The sequence below is a fragment of the Cetorhinus maximus genome, chromosome 11, assembly GCF_964194155.1.
Source record: "Cetorhinus maximus chromosome 11, sCetMax3.hap1.1, whole genome shotgun sequence".
NCBI classification, from domain to species: domain Eukaryota; kingdom Metazoa; phylum Chordata; class Chondrichthyes; order Lamniformes; family Cetorhinidae; genus Cetorhinus; species Cetorhinus maximus.
In genome coordinates, this window is record NC_135889.1 from 25,527,245 (window position 1) to 25,549,324 (window position 22,080).

Consider the following 22,080-nt stretch of genomic DNA (forward strand, 5'->3'; position numbering starts at 1 on the left):
CCACCTCTTTCAACACTTCCAGATGTAGATCATCAGGTCTAGGGGATTTATTAATTTCCAGTTCCCTTAGTTTCTCCAGTAATACTTTTTTACTAATACCAATTTCTTTCACATCCTCATTCCCACTAGTTCTTTGATTCTCTAGTATTTCTGGGAGTTTTTTCTATCTTCCTCCATGAAGACAGACATATCGGCCCAGATCTCCTGTTCTCTGGGTGGTCAGAGAATGGACGTATCCAAGAAGATGCACTATGGAACCCCTTGGATGTACCAATACAAGGACTCTGGGGGAATTGCCCGTGAAGTTTGAACTTCCGATGGGCAATTCCCCTGCTCCCAGGACTCTCTGAAAAAGTTTCCAACTCTGAGTTAGAGTTGGAGACTTTGGATGGTTCCGACTTGCTTACCAGAATAGTTGCCCAGGAAATGTTAGACAGGAAAAATCCTGGTCCAACACCTGGGTAACTAACACTTGGGTAACTATACAACTGCATCACTCACACTGATCTCCCCCCACTCCCCCACCCCCGACCCATGGACTCCCCAGCCCCAACTCTTTCCCCCTCCCACCCGCTCCCCCACCACCACCCGACCTGACTAGTCCCTACCACCCGACATCCCATCCGACCCAACCTGACTAGGCCCCACCACCTGACACCCCCACCCCCAGACCCCCTGACTCCCTGCAAATCCGATCTGACTAGCCTCCACCACCTGACTCCCTGCTCCGGATCCCCCAACTCCCCCCAACCTGACCTGATTAGCCCCGACCACTCAACTCTTTCTTGACCCTACCTGACTCCCCAGCGACCCAACTAGCCCATGACCCAACCTGACTAGTTTTGACCCAACTCCCACCCTGTCCACCTCACCCACCTACCATCCTACCCATCTTGCCTACCTATCTACCTTTTTAAGGCATTAGCTGCCGTATTCCAATAAGAGTTTAAGATTCCCAAAGCTGCTTTGAAAACGGAGAGAAGGTAAGTGTGTAAGATAAGAGGGTTAGTGGGTATCGTTACCACCTTACCTGCCACCCCTACCCTCCTGCCACCCTACCCACCTGTCACACTACCTTTTATCCACCCTGCCTCCTTACCAATTTAGCTTACCACCCTACCCCCTTAACCACCATACCTCCTAACCTTCTTACCTTACACACTTACCTTCTCTCCGTGGTTGTTTTCAAAGCAGCTTTAGGACATTTAAACTCTTATTGGAATACAGCAAAGGTCTCTGCACAGATTCTCTGCACTGCTCCCTATGAGGCTTGCTATACTGGGTCAGATGTGAAGGATTCTCCATCAGAAGACTGCCCTGAAATATTGGTGGAAGGTATTGTGCATTTTTTTTGTTTGATCAGGTTAGAAACAGGATCGGAATATCTGACTGTGATCAAACAAGCCAGGAAGCAAGAGCGCTGGGATTTGCGCAGATCTCTGTTTTTCCACAGGTGCAGGGTGCCATCCACTGCACCCACTTGGCACTTAGACCTCCGTGGCAACAAGCAGTGCAGTATGTGAACCGCAAAGGCTTCCACTCGCTGAATTTTAAGCTGGGCTGCAACCGCAGCAAAAGCATCCTGCAGGTCTGTGGACGATTCCCAGGGAGTGTCCATGACTCCTACATTCTTAGTAGGTTTCAGATCCCTGAAGTCTTCCAGGGTCCACAGAGGCTGCAGGGTTAGCTCCTCGGGGACAACAGCTACCCGCAGAGGGTGTGGCTGATGAAGCCCATGCAGTGGCCTCAGAGCGCAGCAGAATCTCAATGGGCCGAAGGGTCTTTTTCTGTGCTGTAGACTTCTATGACTCTATGAGAGAAGGTACAACAAGGCTTATGCTGCAACTCGCACTTTGGTGGAGCAAACCATTGGAATGTTGAAAATGAGGTTCTGGTGCCTGGACTGGTCTGGTGGAGCCCTGCAGTACAGTCTACAGAGAGTGTCTTGCATCGTTGTCGACTGTTGCACCCTTTACAACCTGGCACTGAAGCGGGGAGAGGTGCTGCCTGAGGAAGAGGTGGAGGAGCTGCACATCTCTGAGGAGGAGGACCTTGACAGGGACGAGGGTGATGAGGCCAGGGCATTGTACAGGCAAGACAGGTACGCTTGGGAGGCCCTCATAGCTGCTAGATTCATGAAGAATGATGACGACATGCAGTGGGGACACTCTATAGATCCTCACATAGCTTGTGCCTGACTCCTGTCTGGCTGATGGCAGCTCGCTTGCGCTCTGTGAACAGTGTCATATCATGGAGATGCCGCAGGGAAACTTTAACTTCTCCTGATCCTATGGCATCCTTTGTGAGCTGAACCATTCAGGACCACACTGTTACCGGACACAGATGCTGATGAGACCGGGGGCCAGCCACACCTCAAAGGTGCTGAGAGCACACAGAGAAAATGATGGAACTCTGTGCCGCCGGCCCAGGACATTCTGGCAGCAATGATAAGCCTCATCGAGGTGCAGGTATGACTGATGTGTCAAGTGACTGTGAAAACGCACCAGTGTACTGGGAAGGTTGCACAAAGCACAAGGAGAAGGCCCTGGACCGAGATACCTGCCTTTATCTTGTGCAGGGTCAAAGCTTTCACTTCAGGCGGACAAGAACACTGCTCATCATAACAAGGAGCAGGACAGGGTGACATTGTTGAGAGTTTATTTACATTAGTCAACGTTATGTACATGTACTTAACGTCAGTGCTCACACGGTGAAACTGTTTTCTTAACCCTCCTAACCCTGCCGCTATGTCTTGATGCTTCCCTAACATTTACAGTGAAGGTGGAGGCTGACTGTGATGACTTTGACAGGTGCCTTCTGAGGAGCCGAGACCTGGAGAGCTCTGGCCTGCTTTCCTGCTGTGTGGCAGTGGCTCCCTCCTTGGCCTGTGGAGCTGGAGCTGCTGGAGTCACAGGAAGAGGGGATTTGGATGGGCCGGACGTTCCCCAAGAAACCTGAGTGGATGGACCTGGCATGTGCACCTGCTGATCCTCCTCCCTATGAGTGCACAAGGGCCCCTGGTAGATTCCTTGAGGAGAAGGGAAGCTGGAGTGAGATTGAGCTGCCCCACACCCCTCTCGCGTACATACTGCTGGAGGCCAACTATGGCATCAGCAATAGAGTTCAGCCCACACAGCAGTGCAGGACTGATATCCTGGACCAAGGTCTCCATGGTAGCTGCCTTCCTACCAGTGTTGACCTCGGTGTGTTGGCATGCCTGCACTCGCACCTCAGACTGAAGGCGGATGGACTCCTCCTTCGTTCCTTGCAATTTGAGGAGTGTAGTGGACAAGCCTTCCTGATGTTCCAGAGCTTGCCTTTGCAGCTCCAGCAACTGAGGTATGACTGAGTCCAGAGGTTCCTCATCTGACTGGGGCTCAGCAGATTTCTGGCCTGTCGCATCCTCCTAGTGCTGGAAACCTGGCAAGTCCTTGCTTCTGCATGCTCTTGATCAGACAGTGCTATGTGTTCACCAGATTGTGACCCCGAGGCTACTCTGGAGCTAGGTCCCACCGAGGTGTATGTCTCTGTACTGGTGGACGGTGTGGGTGAGCACTGTGATGAATCTTCAATTAGGATGCCATCAGATTCTTCCTCCAAGGTGCCTTCAGGGCTTGAGTCAAGGACCTGGCTCGTGGACCCCCTCGGCTGCTTCCCAGATGTGCCTGCGAAAGCAAGGAAAGATAATTAGTGCATGGCAGGAGACTGTGGAACAGGGGAACTGACTTGCAGCATGGTTGTCTGATGTATGTTGCACTGCTGGGTCCTCACTTGGTTAAGCATTGCCGACCTCACAGGAACAGTCCAGATCGTTGCTGCCAGCTGAATGACCCTATTTTCAAAGTCTGTGAGGCATGTCTTGATGTTAGGCATTCCTCCACCAGTCTGCGACCTCTCCCTTTTGTTGTGTGCCAGCTTGTCCTACATGAATGGAGATCCAGAAAGTGTAAGCAGGATGCCTGCCAGATTAAATGATAAGGATGTCTAGCGTGTGTGGATGGTGAGTGGTGCCATGGATGGGATGAGGACACTATCCGCGGGTGTGTGTGAGAGAGTGAATGGTGATGGCCCTTGAACTGGCAGTGAGTGAGATCCCTGTGGATGTGTGATGGGCTTGTGAGTGTGTGAGTTGAGAGTGATGAGAAGAGTGACTTGCCCTGGAGGAATGGAGGAGATCATTTACCTCCATCGGCACTGGGTGGCTGTCCTTTTTTGCAGGGTGTTGGCGCTGACCACCGCTGCCACCGACTCCCATGCTGGATTTGTCACCTTGCTGGCAGGTCTTCGCCCAGAGTTGGGGTAGAGGACTTGATGGCGGGCCTCCACAGCATCTAGTAGGCACCTAAGGGAGGTGTCGCTACATTTGTGGGCAGCATGTTTCCTCCCTTTAGCAGCCACATGACTTTCCAACAGCTTCCAAAGCCTTAGAGAGAGCTGGGTCTGTGCAGGGGCCTGGATTAATGAAGGCCTGAGGTGACAGTGGCGTGGGTGAATCAAAGGCGGGCTCGCCAGTGACCCAGCATGTTTCCCATGAATGCATAATTAATTAGGTGGGACACACCGGGAATGGGACGTACTGTGCGAAAAACCAAGTTGCGGCCGGTGGGGTAAAACATCCTTTTCCCCACCCATTACTGCGCTTTGTGCAAATCTGGAACGATTCCACCCCTAGTCTCAATGACCTTCAGTGCTGTTAGAAGGGGAGTTCCAAGATTTTGACCCAGCGACAGTGAAGCAATGGTAATATAATTCAAAGTGTGTGGCTTGGAGGGGAACTTGCTGGTAGTGGTGTTCCATGCTTCTGCTGCCTTGTCCTTCTAGATGCCAGAGGTCACCTGGAAGGTGCTATTGAAGGAGACTTGGTCAGTTGATGCAGTGCATCCTGCATATGGCATATTGATGCCACTGTTCATCGGCGATAGAGGGCAAGAATGTTTAAGGTGGTGGGTAGGGTGGCAGTCAAGCGAGCTATTTCATCCTATTTATCGAACGTCTAGAGTGCTGTTGGAGCTCCACTCAACCAGGCAAGTGGCAATTTTTCCATCATGCTCCTGACATGTGCCATGCAGGTGGTGGGCAGGCTTTTGGGAGAGAGGAATCAGAGTCATAGAGGTCTACAGCACAGAAGAAGGCCCTTTGGCCCATCGAGTCTGTGCCAGACAAACAAGTACCTAACTATTCTAATCCCATTTTCCAGCACTAGGCACATAGCCTTGTGTGCCATGGCATTGCAAGTGCACATCCAAATACTTCTTAAATGTTATGAGGGTTCCTGCCTCTACCACCCTTTCAGGCAGATTCCCACCACCTCTGGGGAAAAAATTACTCCTCACATCCCCTCTAAACCTCCTGCCCCTTACCTTAAATCTATGCCTTCTGGTTATTGATCCCTCCACCAAGAGGAAAAGTTCCTTCCAGTCTACCCTATCTATGCCCCTCATAATTTTATGTACCTCAATCATGTCCCCACTCAATCTCCTCTGCTCTGGGGAAAATAACCCTAGTCTATCCAATCTCTCCTCATAACTAAAACTCTCCAGCCCAGGCAACATCCTGGTAAATCTCCTCTGCACTCTCTCTAGTGCAAACACATCCTTCCTATAATGCGAATTGCAGAAGTGGGCGCAATATTCTAGCTGTGGCCTAACCAGTGTTTTATACAGTTCCAGCATAACCTCCCTGCTCTTATATTCTATGCCTTGGCTAATAAAGGCAAGTATCCCATATACCATCTTAACCACTTTATCTACCTGTCCCGCTACCTTAAGGGACCAGTGGACATGCACACCAAGGTCCCCCTCTGACCCTCGGTACTTCCCAGGGTCCTACCATTCATCATGTATTCCCATGCCTTGTTTGTCCTGCCCCAGTGCATCACCTCACACTTATCCGGGTTAAATTCCATTTGCCGCTGATCAGCCCACCTGACCAGCCCGTCTATATCCTGCTGTAATCTAAGGCTATCCTCCTCACTATTTACCACCTCATTAATTTTCGCGTCATCTTCGAACTTACTGATCAACCCTCCTACATTCAAGCCTAAATTGTGTAGATACACCACAAACAGCAAGGGACCCAACACTGATCCCTGTGGATCCCCACTGGACACTGGCATCTAGTCACAAAAACACCTTCGACCATCACCCTCTGCTTCCTGCCACTCAGCCAATTCTGGATCCAATTTGCCAAATTGCCTTGGATCCCATGGGCTCTTACCTTCGTTATCAGTCTCCTACGCGGGATCTTATCAAAAGCTGAGTTACTTACCCACTGCAGAATTCCCAGCCACTTTGTTACCTCTAGACTTGATTATTCCAATGCATACCTGGCCATCCTCTCACTTTCTACGTCTGTAAACTTGAGGTCTTCCAAAACTCTGCTGCTGTGTTCTAAATTGGCACCAAGTCCCATTAACCTATCATCCTGGCCGTCATTGACCAATATTGGCTCTTGATTAAGCAAAGGCTTGATTTTAAGATTCCCACCCTTGTTTTCAAATCAAATGGTTTCCCCCTTCCCCACCCCCCATCTCTGTAATCTTCTATGGACCCACAATCCACCAAGATAGGTGTTCCTGTAATTCTGGCCTTTTGAGCATCTCAGATTGTAAATTGCTCCACCTTTGGTGGTTGTACCTTCAGCTGCCAAGATCCTAAGCTCAGAAACTCCCTCTCTTAACCTCCCTGCCTCTCTACCTTGCTTTCCTCATTTTAAGATGCTCCTTAAACCCTACCTTGTTGACCAAGATGTTGATAATCTGCCCTGATATCTCTTTATATGGCTTGGTTTCAAATTTTGCTTTATAATGTTTCTGGGGTCCTTGGGCCGTTTTATCATGTTAAAACCACTATATATCTACAAGTAGTTGTTGTCGTGATTATGTTGAGCAAATATCATAACCCAGGCAGTAAGCAACATAATCCTGCTAGCAAGCCCTGCAACTAAAACTAATATTTCCTGCAATACAACAATGACTGCACTTTGAAAAGTACTTCTTTGGCTGTGAAGTGTGTTGAGACATCCACTGGTTGTGATAGCACTACATGAATGCAAGCCTTTCTTTTTAAAGTCACCTGTTCATTACTATTGTAAGGTGACCAGGAACTAATGTGATCCCATCAGGAACTACACCAGTTGTTATGATTCCCCTGAACCTTAGACTGGAATTTGCTGGGATAGGCACTTTGACCTTCTTCCCCCCAAGCTTCAGCTCACAAAGCAGTGTAAGCCAACAGTGGCAAACTGAGAACAATGGGGTCCCTATTGATTGGTGGGAGAAACAGTGTCTCTCCTTAACTAATGAGATTTAAGGATTAAGAAATTAACAGAGGAAATATCAGTGACTAGGGGCAGAATTTTACCCTCATTGGGTGGGCTCGGTGGGGTGGGTGGGAGCGGTCAGGAAGCCAACCACCGCCCGTGATTGGGGTCTGACTGCGATTTCATGCGGGCGGGCCAATTAAGACCCACCCAGTATGAAACGTGTGCTGCAGCACTGCCTGTGGGATGGGGTGGGGGTGGTGAAGGAGGGCGAGCGCGGAAGTGCGTGTGGGTGTGCAAAGGAAAAGCTCCCTGAGCCACACAGCTGCCTCGGAGATGAAGATTTTGAACAATGAAAATAAAGAATTCTAAAATGTTTATAACATGTCCCCTCATGCGACTCTGACGTGAGCAGGGACATGTTAGAAATTAGTTTGAAATTTTAAAATTTATTTTAATCACTGAACGAAACATCATCACGCCCATGGATGAGGCTTCGCAAAAAATCCAAAGGTTGCTTGGGCTTTTCGCCTACCCGCCAAACGTAAGATTGGACGGGCAGCGAAAAATTTAATTCACTTGGTACTTTAATGGCCTTAGTATTAGTAGGCCTGTTAATTATTGGCGGGCGCGCTGCCGACTCCCATGCGCACCCATCAACCGAAATGTCACGCATAATTTTATGCTCGTTCTGGTCGGGCGTGCATCCTCCCAATGGGCGGAAAATTCTGCCCTAGATGTTTCTACTTAGAAATTTATGTTATCCAAAAGATAATAAGGTTCAAAGGCATTTATTGGCTTTCATAGGAATTAAGCATATTGCCCATAATTATACCTGCTATACTCTACAACACACTGCCAGAGAATTCACACGTTATAGGTTTCCAGCTTGATGGGTTATTGTTCAATCAGGCCATGTGAATTTTGAAAGATTGGCCTCTAATCATCCACCTTTTAAATAAACACCATTTTATATCAGAACCCATCGGTTTCTACATCACCTCATCCAATTGCTGCCATAACTCCACTTTAATGTAAATCACTTAAGTTTATGGCCCTACCTTGACTCAGCTGTTGATCAATTCATTCAACTTCAGAGTTATGGAGGTCCAAGAGTTGTCACTTGCCTTATGCCGATGTGTCCTTGGAGGAGTTAATTCTGCAGAGGACAGCTGATAGAACCAAAAGGCTGGAACAAAAAGAACGCTTGCAACCAAATGCTTATCAGTGCAAGTCACTGTTAGTTAACTTCTCATTCCCTCTGAACATTTTAGTAGAAATGAAACTGATATTTATAGCTTCGAACAGAAACTCAATTGGTAAGCAAAAACCAGAAATTCGAGAAATGAAAATATTTAAAAAATCAATATTAACTAATTTCTTACAGAAGAACATAGATAGAGGGTGGTTTAAAATACGTGAATTCAATGTCAAATCAGGTACCAAAAGAGAAATAGAAGAGGAAAAAAGATTGGTTTGAGAGAGATAGTAAAATAAGGAAAAAAAGTACGAATTTTAAAATTTGACTTTTTTTGAGATCACCAACAATTCACAACCTGAATCGATGAGACACTTACTTCGAGTGAGAGAGATTGATTGGCAGCCATTAATTATTACACTGTTAAAGGGTCCTTGCACTGATAATTACTAGACATAGCTTTATGTAGTGAGCTTAATGGGCAAGTTTGTGCAAATGCAGCAACTTCTTGAAAGTTATGGGGAGGTTAAAGGCGAGATGCCATTTTCATAAAGCTAACAGTGATTGTCTAGTAACTTGTGATTTGCAAATTCCTCGCCTCAAGTGGCTGGGTTGTCTGCACATTACTAAAAGCATTCATTATTTACATACAATTATTTATTCAGTGAAACCTGTCACTCTTTTTCCTTCCCCATGGTTCCTCTGCAGATGGACTGTTGTTCCCATCATCTGTCAAGGTCCCAGATGGCCCATTGCCCTTGCTGAGCCATTACCATGCTTCCAGCAATCTACAGCGCAAACATGTTTGAACTGAAGGAAAAGATCTAACTAATGGGGCATGCCATAAGATGCCCTGTTCTAGGAAAACCTGGGTGATTAACACAAGCTCTATGGATTTATGTGATTCTAATATTTAAATGCCATGTAGATTATGGTGAAGCTGACCTGAGGCTTAATTTCTTCTGTCTGTTCTTTGCATAATTGTATCATGATCTCACAGTTAAGATGCTCTTAGGCAAGAGTGATCATATCATGATAGAATTTCACATTCAATTTGTAGTGGGTGGTGGTGTGAGTCAGTTTCACCTCTGACTTCTGAGCGGTTCAAATCGCTCCCATTCCCTGGGTTCTAGACCTTGGACTTATTTGGGGGTTGTGACAAAGTGCAGCAGACAACTGGTTTTGGTGCAAGAAAAACTGAGTTTATTGAAGTCACAAATGAATTTATAACATTAGGATTACACAGATTATACAGACTTACAAAGTACACTTAGTTAAGAATGGGGAACACACGGCATAACGAGGGAAAAATCACGCTACTAATCCCCTTACCCTTGTCCCACCCCCAAAACCTAACTAAATTGAACTAGGAGAGGTCAGGCATCATGCTCACCAACTCAGGGTTCCTTGACAGTTCGAAATCCAGCCAGGTAAGCCGGTTGCAGCTTTGGAATTCGCTCTTTGTGTCCTCTGGGGCCTGCCAAACGGTCCTGGTCTGTGGAATCTGCGAAGGTTCTTCAGTTGAGTGGAGGACACGGTTGTAGGTGGTCGATCTTCGTGGAGGGCTGCGGTTGCAGCCTTGTCTTCAGTTGAGCCTGCCACCCCGTGCCCTTCGCTGTGATGTTACCTGCGGGCCTGCAAAGCCTCCAGATCTTCTTGCTTAAACTCTGTTTCAACTGCTCACTGCCTGCTAGCTGGTTTCTCTCTCTCTCTCTCTCTCTCTCTCTCTCCTTCGCAACTGCCCAGTTATACTGTCTTTCGAATTTCTTATCTCAATCCAAATCAAGGTTAGTTCTTTGTTTGATTTTGGTGGGCTTCCTTAGGTGATTAATGTCTCATTGTTTTTAATGGGCTCGCATGATGTTTATCATTGTCTTCCTGCCTAGTAACTATTTTTGAACTGAAAGCCATTGTATGTGTGGAGTATTGATGGGTTTGCATAATTGAATTGATTGTGCCTTCCTGCCTTAGTAGTTAGTAGCGATTATTTATGCAAGATTTTGATGGGCTTCAGTTTCGTGTGAGGTGAAGTCTTTCTCTGGGTTGATTGTATTAAAGGGAAGAATGCGTATTCTGTCTCCTCTCGTTGTCTGGTTTCAGGCAAAACAATCCACACTGCACTCAATAAGTCCAGGCATGTGCAGCCCCAGGCCTTCATGGGCCCAGCCTCCTGTCTGCAGGGTTTAACACAACTTTAAAAGTCCAAAAGTCATATCCTTGTTGATGATATGAAAAATGTGGGAATTTTGAGAACCCTTCAAATTTGAGGTCTGAAACTAGTGTATTAAACTTAAATAAAAGCAATTAGAAAGGTGTGAAGACAGAGTTGACTACAGTGGACTGATAGGTTTAAAGGTAATATGGTAGAGAGCAGTGGCAGACATGGAAGGAGATATTTCATAACTCTCAACAAATATATTTTCCATTGAGAAAAAAAGGCTAATAAAAGGATGTACCCCGTAGCTAACTAAAGAAGTTAATTGTGGCATCAAATTCAAAGTAAAGGCATACAGTGCTGCAAAGATTAGTGGTAGGCCAGAAGATTGGGAAAATTTTCAGAAACCAGTGAAGGATGAATGAAAAAAAAAGAGAAATTAAATTATGAGAGTCAACTTGCGAGAAATGGAAAATCAGACAGTAAGAACTTCGACAAGCATTTAAAAAGTGAGTAGCTAAAGTGGGCATTGGTCCCTTCGAGGATAAGACTGGGGAATTAATAATAAGAAACAAGGAAATGGCTGAGGTTTACAAGTATTTTGTATCTGTCTATATGGCAGAAGATACAAAAAGCATCCCAATGATGTAGTAGAAAATCAAGGGGCAAAAGGGAGGGAGGAACTTAAAACGATCCCTCACTGGAGAAAAAGTAATGGGAAAACTAATGAGACTAAAGGCTCTGTCCAGACCCCACATGATTTTGAATACCTCTATCAAATCTCCTCTCAGACTGCTCAGAGGAAAGCAGTCCTAACTTCTCCAATCTATCTTCATACCTAAGTTTTTTATCCCTAGAGTCACTCTCGTGAATCTTTTCTGCACTCTCTCCCAAACTGTCACATCCTTCCTAAAGTGCGGTGCCCAGAACTGGACGCAATACTCCAGTTGAGGCTGAACCAGTGTCCTATACAAGTTGAACATAACCTCCTTGCTCTTGTACTCAAAGCCCCTATTTGTAACACTGTATGCTTTATTAACTGCTCTCTCAATCTGTCCCGCCACCTTCAATGACTTATGCACATATATAATCAGGTCCCTCTGATTCTGCACCCCATTTTATTTGTTCCCTTTCTTTGATATTGTCTCTCCATGTTCTTCGTACTAGAATGAATCACTTCACATTTTTCTGCAAATTTATTTAAATGGAGAGAGACTGCAGAATGCGATGGATCAGAGGGATCTGGGTGTCCTCGAGTATGAATCATAAAAAGTTACCATGCAGGGACAGCAAATAATTAGGAAGTCAAATGATAGGAATGTTTGCAAGGGGAATGGAGTATAAAAGTAGGGAAATCTTGCTGCAACTCTACAGGGCTTTGGTGAGACTGCACCTAGAATACTGCACACAATTTTGGTCTCATTTAAGGAGGGATACACTTGCATTAGAAGCCATTCAAAGAAGGTTCATTAAGTTGACTCCAAGGATGAAGTGGTTGTCTTATGAGGAAAGTTTGAGCAGGTTGGGCCTATACTGATTGGAGTTTGGAAGAATAGGATGTGCTCTTACTGAAACATAAGGTTCTGTGGGGGCTTTTCTAGGCATATGCTGAGAGGAGGTTTCCCCCCATGAGAGAATCTAGAACTAGGGGAAACGGTTTCAAAATAAGGGGTCAACCATTTAAGACCGAGATGAGGAGGAATTTCATCTCTCCCCAGGCCATTAATCTTTGGAATTCTCTTCCCCAGAGAGTGGTGAAGGCTGGTTCATTGAATATATTCAAAACTGAGTTAGATAGTTACTTGATCTACAAGGGCCTCAAGGGCTATGGTGTTAGGCAGGAAAATGGATCTAAGGCCATAATCAGATCAGCCATTGGGTGGAATTTTCTGAGCCCGCATGATCGATGGCGTGCACGGAAAATATGGCGGGACCCACTTCACACCATCGATCTGCGGGGAGCTAATTGTAATACATTAGCATATAATTAAAAGGCCATCCCGCCAGGCTCTTGGAACCCTGCCATATCATCCGTCTGCATCAGCAAGAAAGCACACCAACGTGTTTCACAACAACACGCAGGCAACGTGCACTTGGCGGCCTTCACTTTGGGGGAACTGAGGTGAATGAGCAGCGGCATTCACCACAGCTCACCTGTTGTTTACAAGCCTCAGGGGCACCGGGAGGCAGGGGAAACTGATGACTGGCCCCACAGGCGACTACTGAGGGGTGGGGGATGTTTGGGAGTAAGTGCAGGCCAGCCCCGCAGGTGACTGCTGGGGGGCGGGGGCAAGTGCTGCCCTGGTGCTGCATCCTGTGCACAGGCAATTGAGGTGGGGGGGCAGGGTAAGTGAGGGAAATGGCCACGCATTAGGGACACCTGTATAAGCTGACCATGCCTCTACAACTAAGATAAATCAGGTGCAGCCACAGTGTTATGATTGTGGTCAGGCTCCTAGCCTGCCTGCCTATGCAAACATCGTGGAGGCACCAAAGGGCCACCAAGCGTTCCGCCCCTCCCCCCCCCCAATCCCGCTAGCACAGACTTTGAGTCTGCCCCAGAGCATGCACCTGCTCATCCTCCTCCCTATGGGTGCCCAAGGGCCCCTGGCTGATTCCATGAGCAGAAAGGGTAGCTGGAGTGAGATTGAGCTGCCTTGCACTCCTCTCGCATACACACGCAGCAGTGCAGGAGTGATGACCAAGGTCTCCATGGCGGCCACCATCCTGCCAGTGTTGACCTCTGTGTGTTGCAATGCCAACACTATCACCTCAGCCTGAAGACGCACGGTCTCCTCCATCATGCCTTGCAATCTGAGGAGTGCAGCGGGCATCACTTCCTGATATTCCCTAGCTTGCCTTTGCAGCTCCAGCAACTGTGCCATGACCGAGTCCAGAGGCTCGTCATCTGACTCGGCCTCAGCAACGTTCTGGCCTCCAGCAGTCCTCTGAGTGCCGGGGACCTGGGAAGTCCCTGCCTCCACCTGCTGTGGATCATAAAGTGCGATGTGCTTACCAAATTGTGGTCCCGAGGCTACTCTAAAGCTAGGTGCCACTGAGGTGTGTGTCTCTGCGCTGGTGGAGGGTGTGGGTGAGCGCTGTGACAGGACTTCAGGGAGGGTGCCTTCAGATTCCTCTTCGGAGGTTTCTTTGGAGCTTGCTTGGAGGCTCTGGGTCATGGACTCCATCTGCTGCTTCTCAGATGTGCCTGCAAAAGCAAGGGGCGATAATTAATGCATGGCAGTGGTCTGTGAAAGAGGACACATCACTCACGGCATGGTTATCTGATGGATGTTGCACTGCTGGATCCTCACTTGGTAGAGCAGCGCCGATCTCACCATCAGTACAAGACCAGTCCCGGTCATCGCTGGCCAGCTGGATGGGTCTGTTTTCAAATTCTGTGAGAGCTTTGAATTCCGGTATCCCTCCTGTCTGCAACCTTTCCTCCTGTTGTGAGTCAGTTTGTCCTGCATGGATAGAAATGGGGGAGAGTGTATCAGGATGCCTGCCAGGCCAGATGTTAAGTATGCCTGGCCTGTGTGGGTAGTTCCATGGACGGGATGAGGACAATGATGGTGTGTGTGTGAAAGAGTGAATGGTGATGTCCCCTGCACTGGCAGTGAGTGAGGGCCCTGTGGGTGTGTGATGGGTTTGTGAGTGTGTGAGTTAGGAGTGATGAAAAGAGTGACTTACCCTGGCGGAATGGAGGAGATCATTCATCCTTTTGCGGCACTAGGTGGCTGTCCTCTTCTGAAGGGCGTTGGCGCTGACCACTGCTGCCACCACCTCCCAAGCCGGGTTGGTGACATTGCTACCCATCCTGCGGCCAGAGTGGGGATAGACCACATCCCGGCAGCCCTCCACGGCATCCAGCAGTCGTTCAAGGGACCCGTCGTTGAAGCAGTTTGCGTGGTAGCAGAGCAGAAAGCTTCTGGCCTGCAAAGAGAAAACATCTAAAATCTCTGCTCCTCATATCTCTATAACCTGCTCCCTTTCTGAGGAAACCCCTGTAAAAAGGAAAAGGGAAAAACCACTGTTAGAGAAATTAAAAAGCAAGTTCTCAACCAGTGAACTAAAAACTGAAAGTGCTGGAAGACTACCTCGTGTCATCAACAAAGAACTGAAAGGAATTTGGAAGACACCGATTAAAATCAGCCCATCGAGTCATGTACTCCGGATTGGTGCAGGATCAAAACAGGATAAACTGTTTTATCCTACCCTTAAAATCCGTGTGTGTGTGTACGTGTGTTTGTGTGCGCATGCGCGTGTCTGCATTTAAGAAGGGGATAGAGTTTAAGTTATAGTGTTAGAAGTTAGCAGTTCACATTTCATTCTTTTGCCACTGCTAAACAGCAGTTTGTCAATAAACAGTTATTTACTTAAGTTTACAAACCTGGTGCTCATATTCTGTTAACCTAAATTGACAGTTGGGTAGAATTGGGGCAATCTGGTGGTTTGATCAAACTTTTTCACATTTGTCGCGGCTCGGGGAACAGTGGGGCTTGTGTCCACTATCCCCAGTGAGTCGTGACAACTTGTAGTGATTCACAAGTCCTGAGGTACCTCTTCCTCACACATAAGTTGCTGGGTTATTTACACATTAATAACTGAGCATTGTTCGCACATGTATTTTTTCACCAAATTCTGGCCCAAGGCTCATGTCATTTGTACTTAATGAATCAGATTTAATGTACCTCTTTGGATCTCACAAAGGACATAAATTTTAAACTAGTTTTGGAGTTTTGTTACTTTTGTTACTTCTCTTCGTTTGACAATGATTCTACTGCCTTAAAATTTTATTTGCATTCAATTGTTTGGAATATTGTGCAAATTCATACAAAAATAATTAATCCATCGTAAACCGGTGATGCTAGTTCCTAGCTGAGTAACAACACAAGTTATGTTGTAATAGTTACTGTACAAATTCTGTCTATAAATACATCTTTGAAGTTTAATTTTGTTTTCTGTTACAGGGGAAGTAATCTGAAAGATGTAAGTTCCACTTCTCTCTGTCCCCTGTTATTTCTTTTGATCAGTGCAACGTATTGTTTAATATACAAGAACTTTTTAGAAATTACAAGAATCATCACCTGCAAAGAGGTTACAGCCTTGGATGGCTACACTTTCATCTAAACTTGGGCAGGAATTTAAGAGTTACTTTCTAGGGAAAATAAAAACAAAAGAGCAGAAGTGAGCAAGTATAGCTGCTCTTCGTGAAAGCAGAACAACTCTTCTTGGGAACACTCTCACTTAAAGGTTGTCTTTTCATGAAGCTCATAAAAATGAATGATATTTATAAATCATAAATTGTGCCAGAGAGAGGTGAGATTATGGGATGTTTGATAGGTGAGGCAGAAGGATACAGGGTTTTGGTGAGAAGTTGGGGTGGAAGGATGTGGTGGGAATATTGATGGAGGGATACAGTGAGAAATTAGGATGGAGAAATTTAGTGGGCTGCAGGGATATGGTGATACAGCAGGGTGAAGCGAAACAGTGAGGGGGTTATTGGTCATGGTCTAAACGTGCCAGTTGTGATTGGATCTACTGCTCAAAAGTTTGGGTTGGTTAAAGGGATACGGTGAGAAGGTGAGGGCTAGATGGATGTGATGGAAAAATTGTTAGGTATTGAGAGATTTGGTAAGATGTTGGAGATTTAGAAAGAAAGGGTGAGAAGTTGGGGCAGAGGGCTTTGTTGACGATGTGGGTCATGGACTGAAGCGATAGTTGTGAATGGCAATACGGGGCTGGATTTTAGTCTATGCTCAGGAATAGCAAGTAGGGCCATTTCCCAATGTCGTGGTTCCGACTTCAAATCATTCACCTGGTATTTTGGCCTCTGGAAGGTGGGTACGAGCTGGAGTTGGCGGTCACTGCCTCTCGAAGCAGGCCAGAGGCGGCAATGCAAGTGGCATATGGAGGGGCAGCAGCTTAGAAGGCCTGCCTCCATTTACTGGCACATTAGTTCACTTAAGTCCATCGTTGTTGGACCCTTTAACCCTCATCCCTTACCCCCCCTCACATCCCAAACCATCCTCCATGTCCGCCAAGCATTGTCAATGCCCACTTACCCAGGATCCATTGGGTGCAGAACTCATGAGCCATATAATAATGCTGACAAATCTTTGAAATGTTCACGCAATTGGAAAAAAACAATCGGGCATTCAGCATTGCCTTTGACAAAAAATTGGCCCTCTTACATTCTCATAAAACTGTCAATCAAGCACAGGCAGTGAAAGTCCCATTGAAGAAACCTTTAAACCTCTTAACCTTGTCCAAATAAGCAAACAGCCATTGAAAAACCACATCAAAGAAAGATAAACTTATAAGGCCATAAAACTGTCAATCAAATAAAGCCAGCCCCTTCAAGCCTTGTAAACAGCGCTGTCCCGCCAACCCCACAACAGGGCTGAATGCATTAGTCTAGGAGTTCAGCCATTCATTCGTAATCAATGTGAAAATCAAACCAGAGGGTTCCGTAAGTTCATTCATATCTGATTATCCTCACTGTAGAATGCAGAGTGCACCCACTGGAAAAATGACTATAGTGCATCTGAAACCTTACACACTGGTCTCTCACCTTTTGAGGACAGAACCTTATTATCAATCACCGCATTGAAAATATACTTAAATCAACAAACACCATTACATGATGACAGTTGAAGTTGGAAAGAGTTTTAAACCTACCTGCCAAAATGTTCCCAACTCCACAGTAGGCTACCCACAAGGTTCACAAAATGACTTGGGATGAGATTTTCCAGTCCTGCCTGCTGCTGGGATCTTCCGATCCTGCCGACTTCTGGTTGGCCTGCCGCATCTCCTGCGGCGAGACCCACCACGGTGGGACTGGAAAATCCCAGCCCTAGCTGCCATGTTTCCCACAGCTTGCAGGAACCTACCTGCTTCCAGGAAAACAACAATGACAAGTAAACTTAAATTTGGAGCAGGCATTTAAGTAGTGGACCCGACGTGATTTTAAATAAGTGTCAGGCAATGGGCTACCATGTTTCCCAATCTGCCGAAAACGGTGGGTGGTGGGAATTAGAGGACAAGTTTAAAAATGCAGCCCTGCACACCTCCCGTTTTGCCCTTCTGAAAGGTTTAAGTATGTGAATTGGGTGGAAGGATATGGTGGGTGTTAAATGCTGGGTAGGTGATGAGCAATTAGACAGAGGGATTTGTGAGGAAGCAGGGGGTGGAGGTATATGATGAGAAGCTGAGGTGAACAGGTACTGTGACAAGGTGGTGGAGTGCTATGATGAGAAGATGGGGAGAGGGATATGATTTAAAAGTACAGGTGGGGTAGAGGCTCAAGTTGAGGATGTGAAGGTTGGGGATGTTTTTTACATTTGTTCATGGGATGTGAGGTGTTGCTTGCATTTGTTGCTTATCCTTAATTGCCCTTGAAGGTGGTGGTGAACCGCCTTCTTGAAGCGCTGCAGTCCATGCAGGCACACCAACAGTGCTGTTCGGTAATGAGTCTTTTCTGTAGTAGTTTGGTATAACTGAGTGTCTTGCTAGGCCATTTCAGACGGCAGTTAAGAGCCAATCTTATTGCTATGATTTGGTAGTTCTGATTGTGAATATGATTTAAAGGTACTAGTTGGGTTAAAGGATTAGGTGAAACGTTGGGATTCTGGGCTATGGTGGAAGGTGTCTCTATGTAGTTAATGGATATGTTCAGAACCTGATGTGTGGAGGGAGCGGCTTGTGAGATTTGGTGAGAATGTGGGGCTGGTAGATTCGGTGAGGAGGCTGGGGTGATGCTTGGTGATCCTGTGAGAAATTATCACAAAGCTGTAAGTTGGAGGGATAAACCTTGCAACCCTAACTATTTTACTTAGGTTTTCTTCCCTGAAGAACATATCATTAGCCAGTCGGTTTTAAACTAATTGTTAGGCGGTGAAGGGCTGGGTGGCAGCACCAGGATGAAGCATTAGAGAAGAGAAACAAAGTGCCCAGAGGACAGGGAGAGACAAGGCAGCACTAAAATAAAGAATAGTTCAACGATAGAAAGGATCAAACAGGAGAAATGCAGGACAGACGAAGCCGAGCTTGGAGTGAATGTGTATAAATGCAAATTGTTGTAAATAAGGTTAATGACTGCGCAAATTGTTACAAGGTTATGATATAGTGGTACTAACGGAGATCTGGCTAAAACAATGGAAGCATTGGGAATTTAATATTCCTGGCTACTATCTATTCAGGGAAAGAGAGAGAGGAGGAAAAATAGGTGGATGGCAGCATTTGATCAACATGTTACAGCATTGGAAAGGGATAACGTACTTGATCATTCAAATAATCTACTTGGTTAGAATTAAGGAAAAATAGAGTAGCTGTTGTGTTGCTGGGTGTATCCTATTGGCCACCAAATAATGGGAAGGAGATAGACAAGCAAATTTTATTTTTTTAAAAATGCAAGAGCTGCATTGATAATGAGGCACTTCAATTATCCTAGTACTCTAGAACATTAACAGTGCAATTGGGAAATAGGGAGAGAAATTCCTGAAATGTGTACAGAACAGTTTTCTTGATCAGTATGTTTCCAATCCAATCCAATCCAAACAGTACTGAAACTGGTTCTGGGGAGTTAAACAGGGCAAGTTTCAGTGATTGAGCATTGTGAACAGGGATCACAACATCATTAGATTTTGAGTAGTTATGGAAAAGAATGAACAGCAATCAAATGTGATAATACTCAATTGCAAGAGGGCTAATTACAGGAAATTGCAAAGGAATTGCAATCAAAAATCGGCAGGTAAAACAGTAAATGAGCAATGGGAGGCCATCAAAGAGGAGATAATTTGAGTATAGACATTCTCACCAGGGGGAAAGGAATGGCATCCAAAGTTAGAGCATCCTGAATGACTAAAAATAGTGATTAAAATGGAAAAAGATTGGCTTTTGATAAATATTGAGTTTATTGTACACTAAAAAAGCCAAGCTACGAATAGAAAATACAGAGGAGAACTGAAAAAAGAATGAGAGACAAAAAGAGCATATGGAAATACATTAGCAAGTAACATTTAAAGAAAACCCAAAGAATGTACACATGTTAAAAGGAAGGCGGGGCTGATTAGGGAGCAAATGGAGATCTTGTAGGGCAGAGATCATGACTGAGACACCAAATGTGAACTTTGCATGTGTCTTCAGTAAAGATAAGGATTCTGCCAATATCACAGTAAAAGCGACGGTAGTAGAGAAATTGGCTACAGTAGAAATAAAGAGGAGGTACTTAAAAGGTTCGCAATACTCAAGGTGGAAAAATCACCTGGTGTAAGTGGGAAGTGGCTCTGGCCACAATTTTTCAAACCTTAATGGTGCCTGAGGACGAGAGACAGAACAGTTACACCAATGTTCAAAAAAGAAGAGAGGGATAAACCTGGCAACTACAGCAAATAACTGTGTCTGTAAAAATGTAAAATCCAGGATTTGTTTGTTGAATCGCTTTAGTTGTGAATGGACAATGATTTGTGTAGTGTTAAGCAATATTTAAAGTTGTTTACTATGATTGTCCTAACTGTGTATACTTTTACTCCACAGCTCTCTATATTAAGGGAAATGCCCAACATAGAAGTGATGACATTAAGGTAATAACGCTTGCAAAGCTGGTGCGAATGACGTGTGGAATCTGACCGACACCTGAAAAATTTTCAATCTTGTCCAGAGGTTTCCAGCTTCCATCGCCAGTCTTGCCCTTAGTTAAATCTCAGCTGGGGTGGTGACAGGGGCACCACAATTAGTTTGGGTTAGAGAGAATAACATCAGGCAGGCTTCTTCCTCCTGATCGATCCAGTGCCTGACATAAGGCAGAGGTGTCCAATAGAATGCATTGACTAGCCACAGATGTGGGTACAGTGACATGATTTTAGCTGCATGGCCTCATTTTGGTAGGAAACATACAAGCTATTTATAGAATCATAGAAAGATGCAACACAGAAGGAGGCCATTCAACTCATCATGCCTGTACTGGCTTTTTGGAAGAGCAATTGTGCTTAGTCACAGATCCCTACTTTTTGTTCATAACCCTGTAAGTTCCTCAGTACCTGTCCAATTCTCTTTTAAGATTATTTATGGAATCAGCTTTCTTCATATTTTCAGTTAGTGTTCTAAATCCCAACAACTCTTGGGTGAAAACTTTTCTCCTCATCTCCCCGTTGGCTCTTTTGCCAATTATTTTAAATTTATGACCTTTGGCTGTTGAAGCACACTCCAGAGGGGATAGCTTTTCTCAATCTACTCCCTCAAAACCTCTCATCCTCAAAATCTCTATTAATCTTAACCTTGCCTGTTCGAAGGAGAACAGTCCTAACATTTCTAACCTATCTTCATAACTGTTCCTTATTCCTGGTAACATCCTGGTAAGCCTCTTCTGTAACCTTTCTAAGGCCTTTACACCTTTCCTGAAGTGTGGTTCCCTGAACTTGCTGCAAAACCAGTTGAGGTCTAAACAAGGATGTATAAAGTTCTAGCATGGTCATTTTGTTTCTTTGCGCCTCTAATTATGAACCCAAGTAATCTATGTTTCTTATTTAACTCTTATCAACTTGCTGTCCCACCTTCAAGAATTTGTGTAAATAGACACCACAATCTCTCTACTGCTCAATATTTTTCAAAATCAGGCTATTTTGTAGGATATTCTCTTTCCATTTCAGTCTTCGCAAAGAAGATTACTTCATATTTGCCAGTATTGAACTCTGTCTCCCATGCCTCTGACCATTTCATTAAATGTGTAACTGTCCTCATCACTTTCGTGTCATCTGTAAACTTAAATTCTCTGCACCTGAGTCCAGGCCATTTATAAAAGTTTGAAGGATGATGGACCCAAAATTGACTCTTGGGAAACAGCACTGCAAATCTTTTCCCAGTCTGAAAAACATCCATCTTCCACCACCCTCTGCTTCCTGTCACTGAGCCAATTTGTATCCACAGTGCCACTTTCCCCTTAATTCCACGGGCTTCCAAAATCTTAACGTTTCCTTTTGCGGCACTTTGTTGAATGCCTTCTGATAGTCCATGTATCCAGCTACTGCACTACCTTGATCAAACTCCTCAGTTATCTGATTAAAGAATTTAATCAAATTAGCTAGAAACCATTAGCCTATATTTACTTAACAACCATCTATCACAACTTAGTGTGAGACTTTGCAGTTCACCAAAGTTTGCAATTGTGGCACAATGTTTATCAGATACAGCATATGCAGCTTCTGAGTTTTTATTTAGTAATCTGAGCAAAATCTTGACTTCATCAGGGTAATTTCTGAGAATGTTGATACACAGAACTAAAGCTGAACACAGCTTTACAGCATTTTCAGAATCAGAGAGTAGTTTAAATTGAATGTATGTAAGCACGCAGAGTTTGGTGAATAAGGTTTACAAGCTACAAATAGCTATGTGGAATATGATGTAATAGTAATAATGGGAAGGTAGTTTAAGAATGGTGAGAACTCCGTATGTAATATTCAAGGAT

General features: G+C 45.3%; 2 protein-coding genes across 6 annotated transcripts in view; one reads left to right on the top strand and one right to left on the bottom strand.

Moving 5' to 3' along the window:
- trpm2 (transient receptor potential cation channel, subfamily M, member 2) overlaps nucleotides 1-8,401 on the bottom strand; it is a 327,556-nt gene extending 319,155 nt beyond the window's left edge. For both annotated transcript variants that reach the window (XM_078551683.1, XM_078551681.1), the window contains exon 1: nucleotides 8,322-8,401. The gene's annotated coding sequence lies outside the window, so the exon portion shown is untranslated. The remainder of the gene's footprint in view (nucleotides 1-8,321) is intronic.
- Nucleotides 1-22,080, top strand: part of cfap410 (cilia and flagella associated protein 410) — an 80,156-nt gene that overhangs the window by 10,527 nt on the left and 47,549 nt on the right. For 2 of the 4 annotated variants that reach the window (XM_078551692.1, XM_078551690.1), the window contains exons 2-3: nucleotides 15,587-15,605; nucleotides 20,154-20,200. The exons of 1 other annotated variant lie outside the window; for it this stretch is intronic. In XM_078551692.1, the coding sequence (XP_078407818.1) occupies nucleotides 15,587-15,605; nucleotides 20,154-20,200 (66 nt within the window). Of the gene's footprint in view, nucleotides 1-1,209; nucleotides 1,336-15,586; nucleotides 15,606-20,153; nucleotides 20,201-22,080 lie in introns of those variants that run through there. One more of the 4 variants, XM_078551691.1, reaches the window with a different exon arrangement.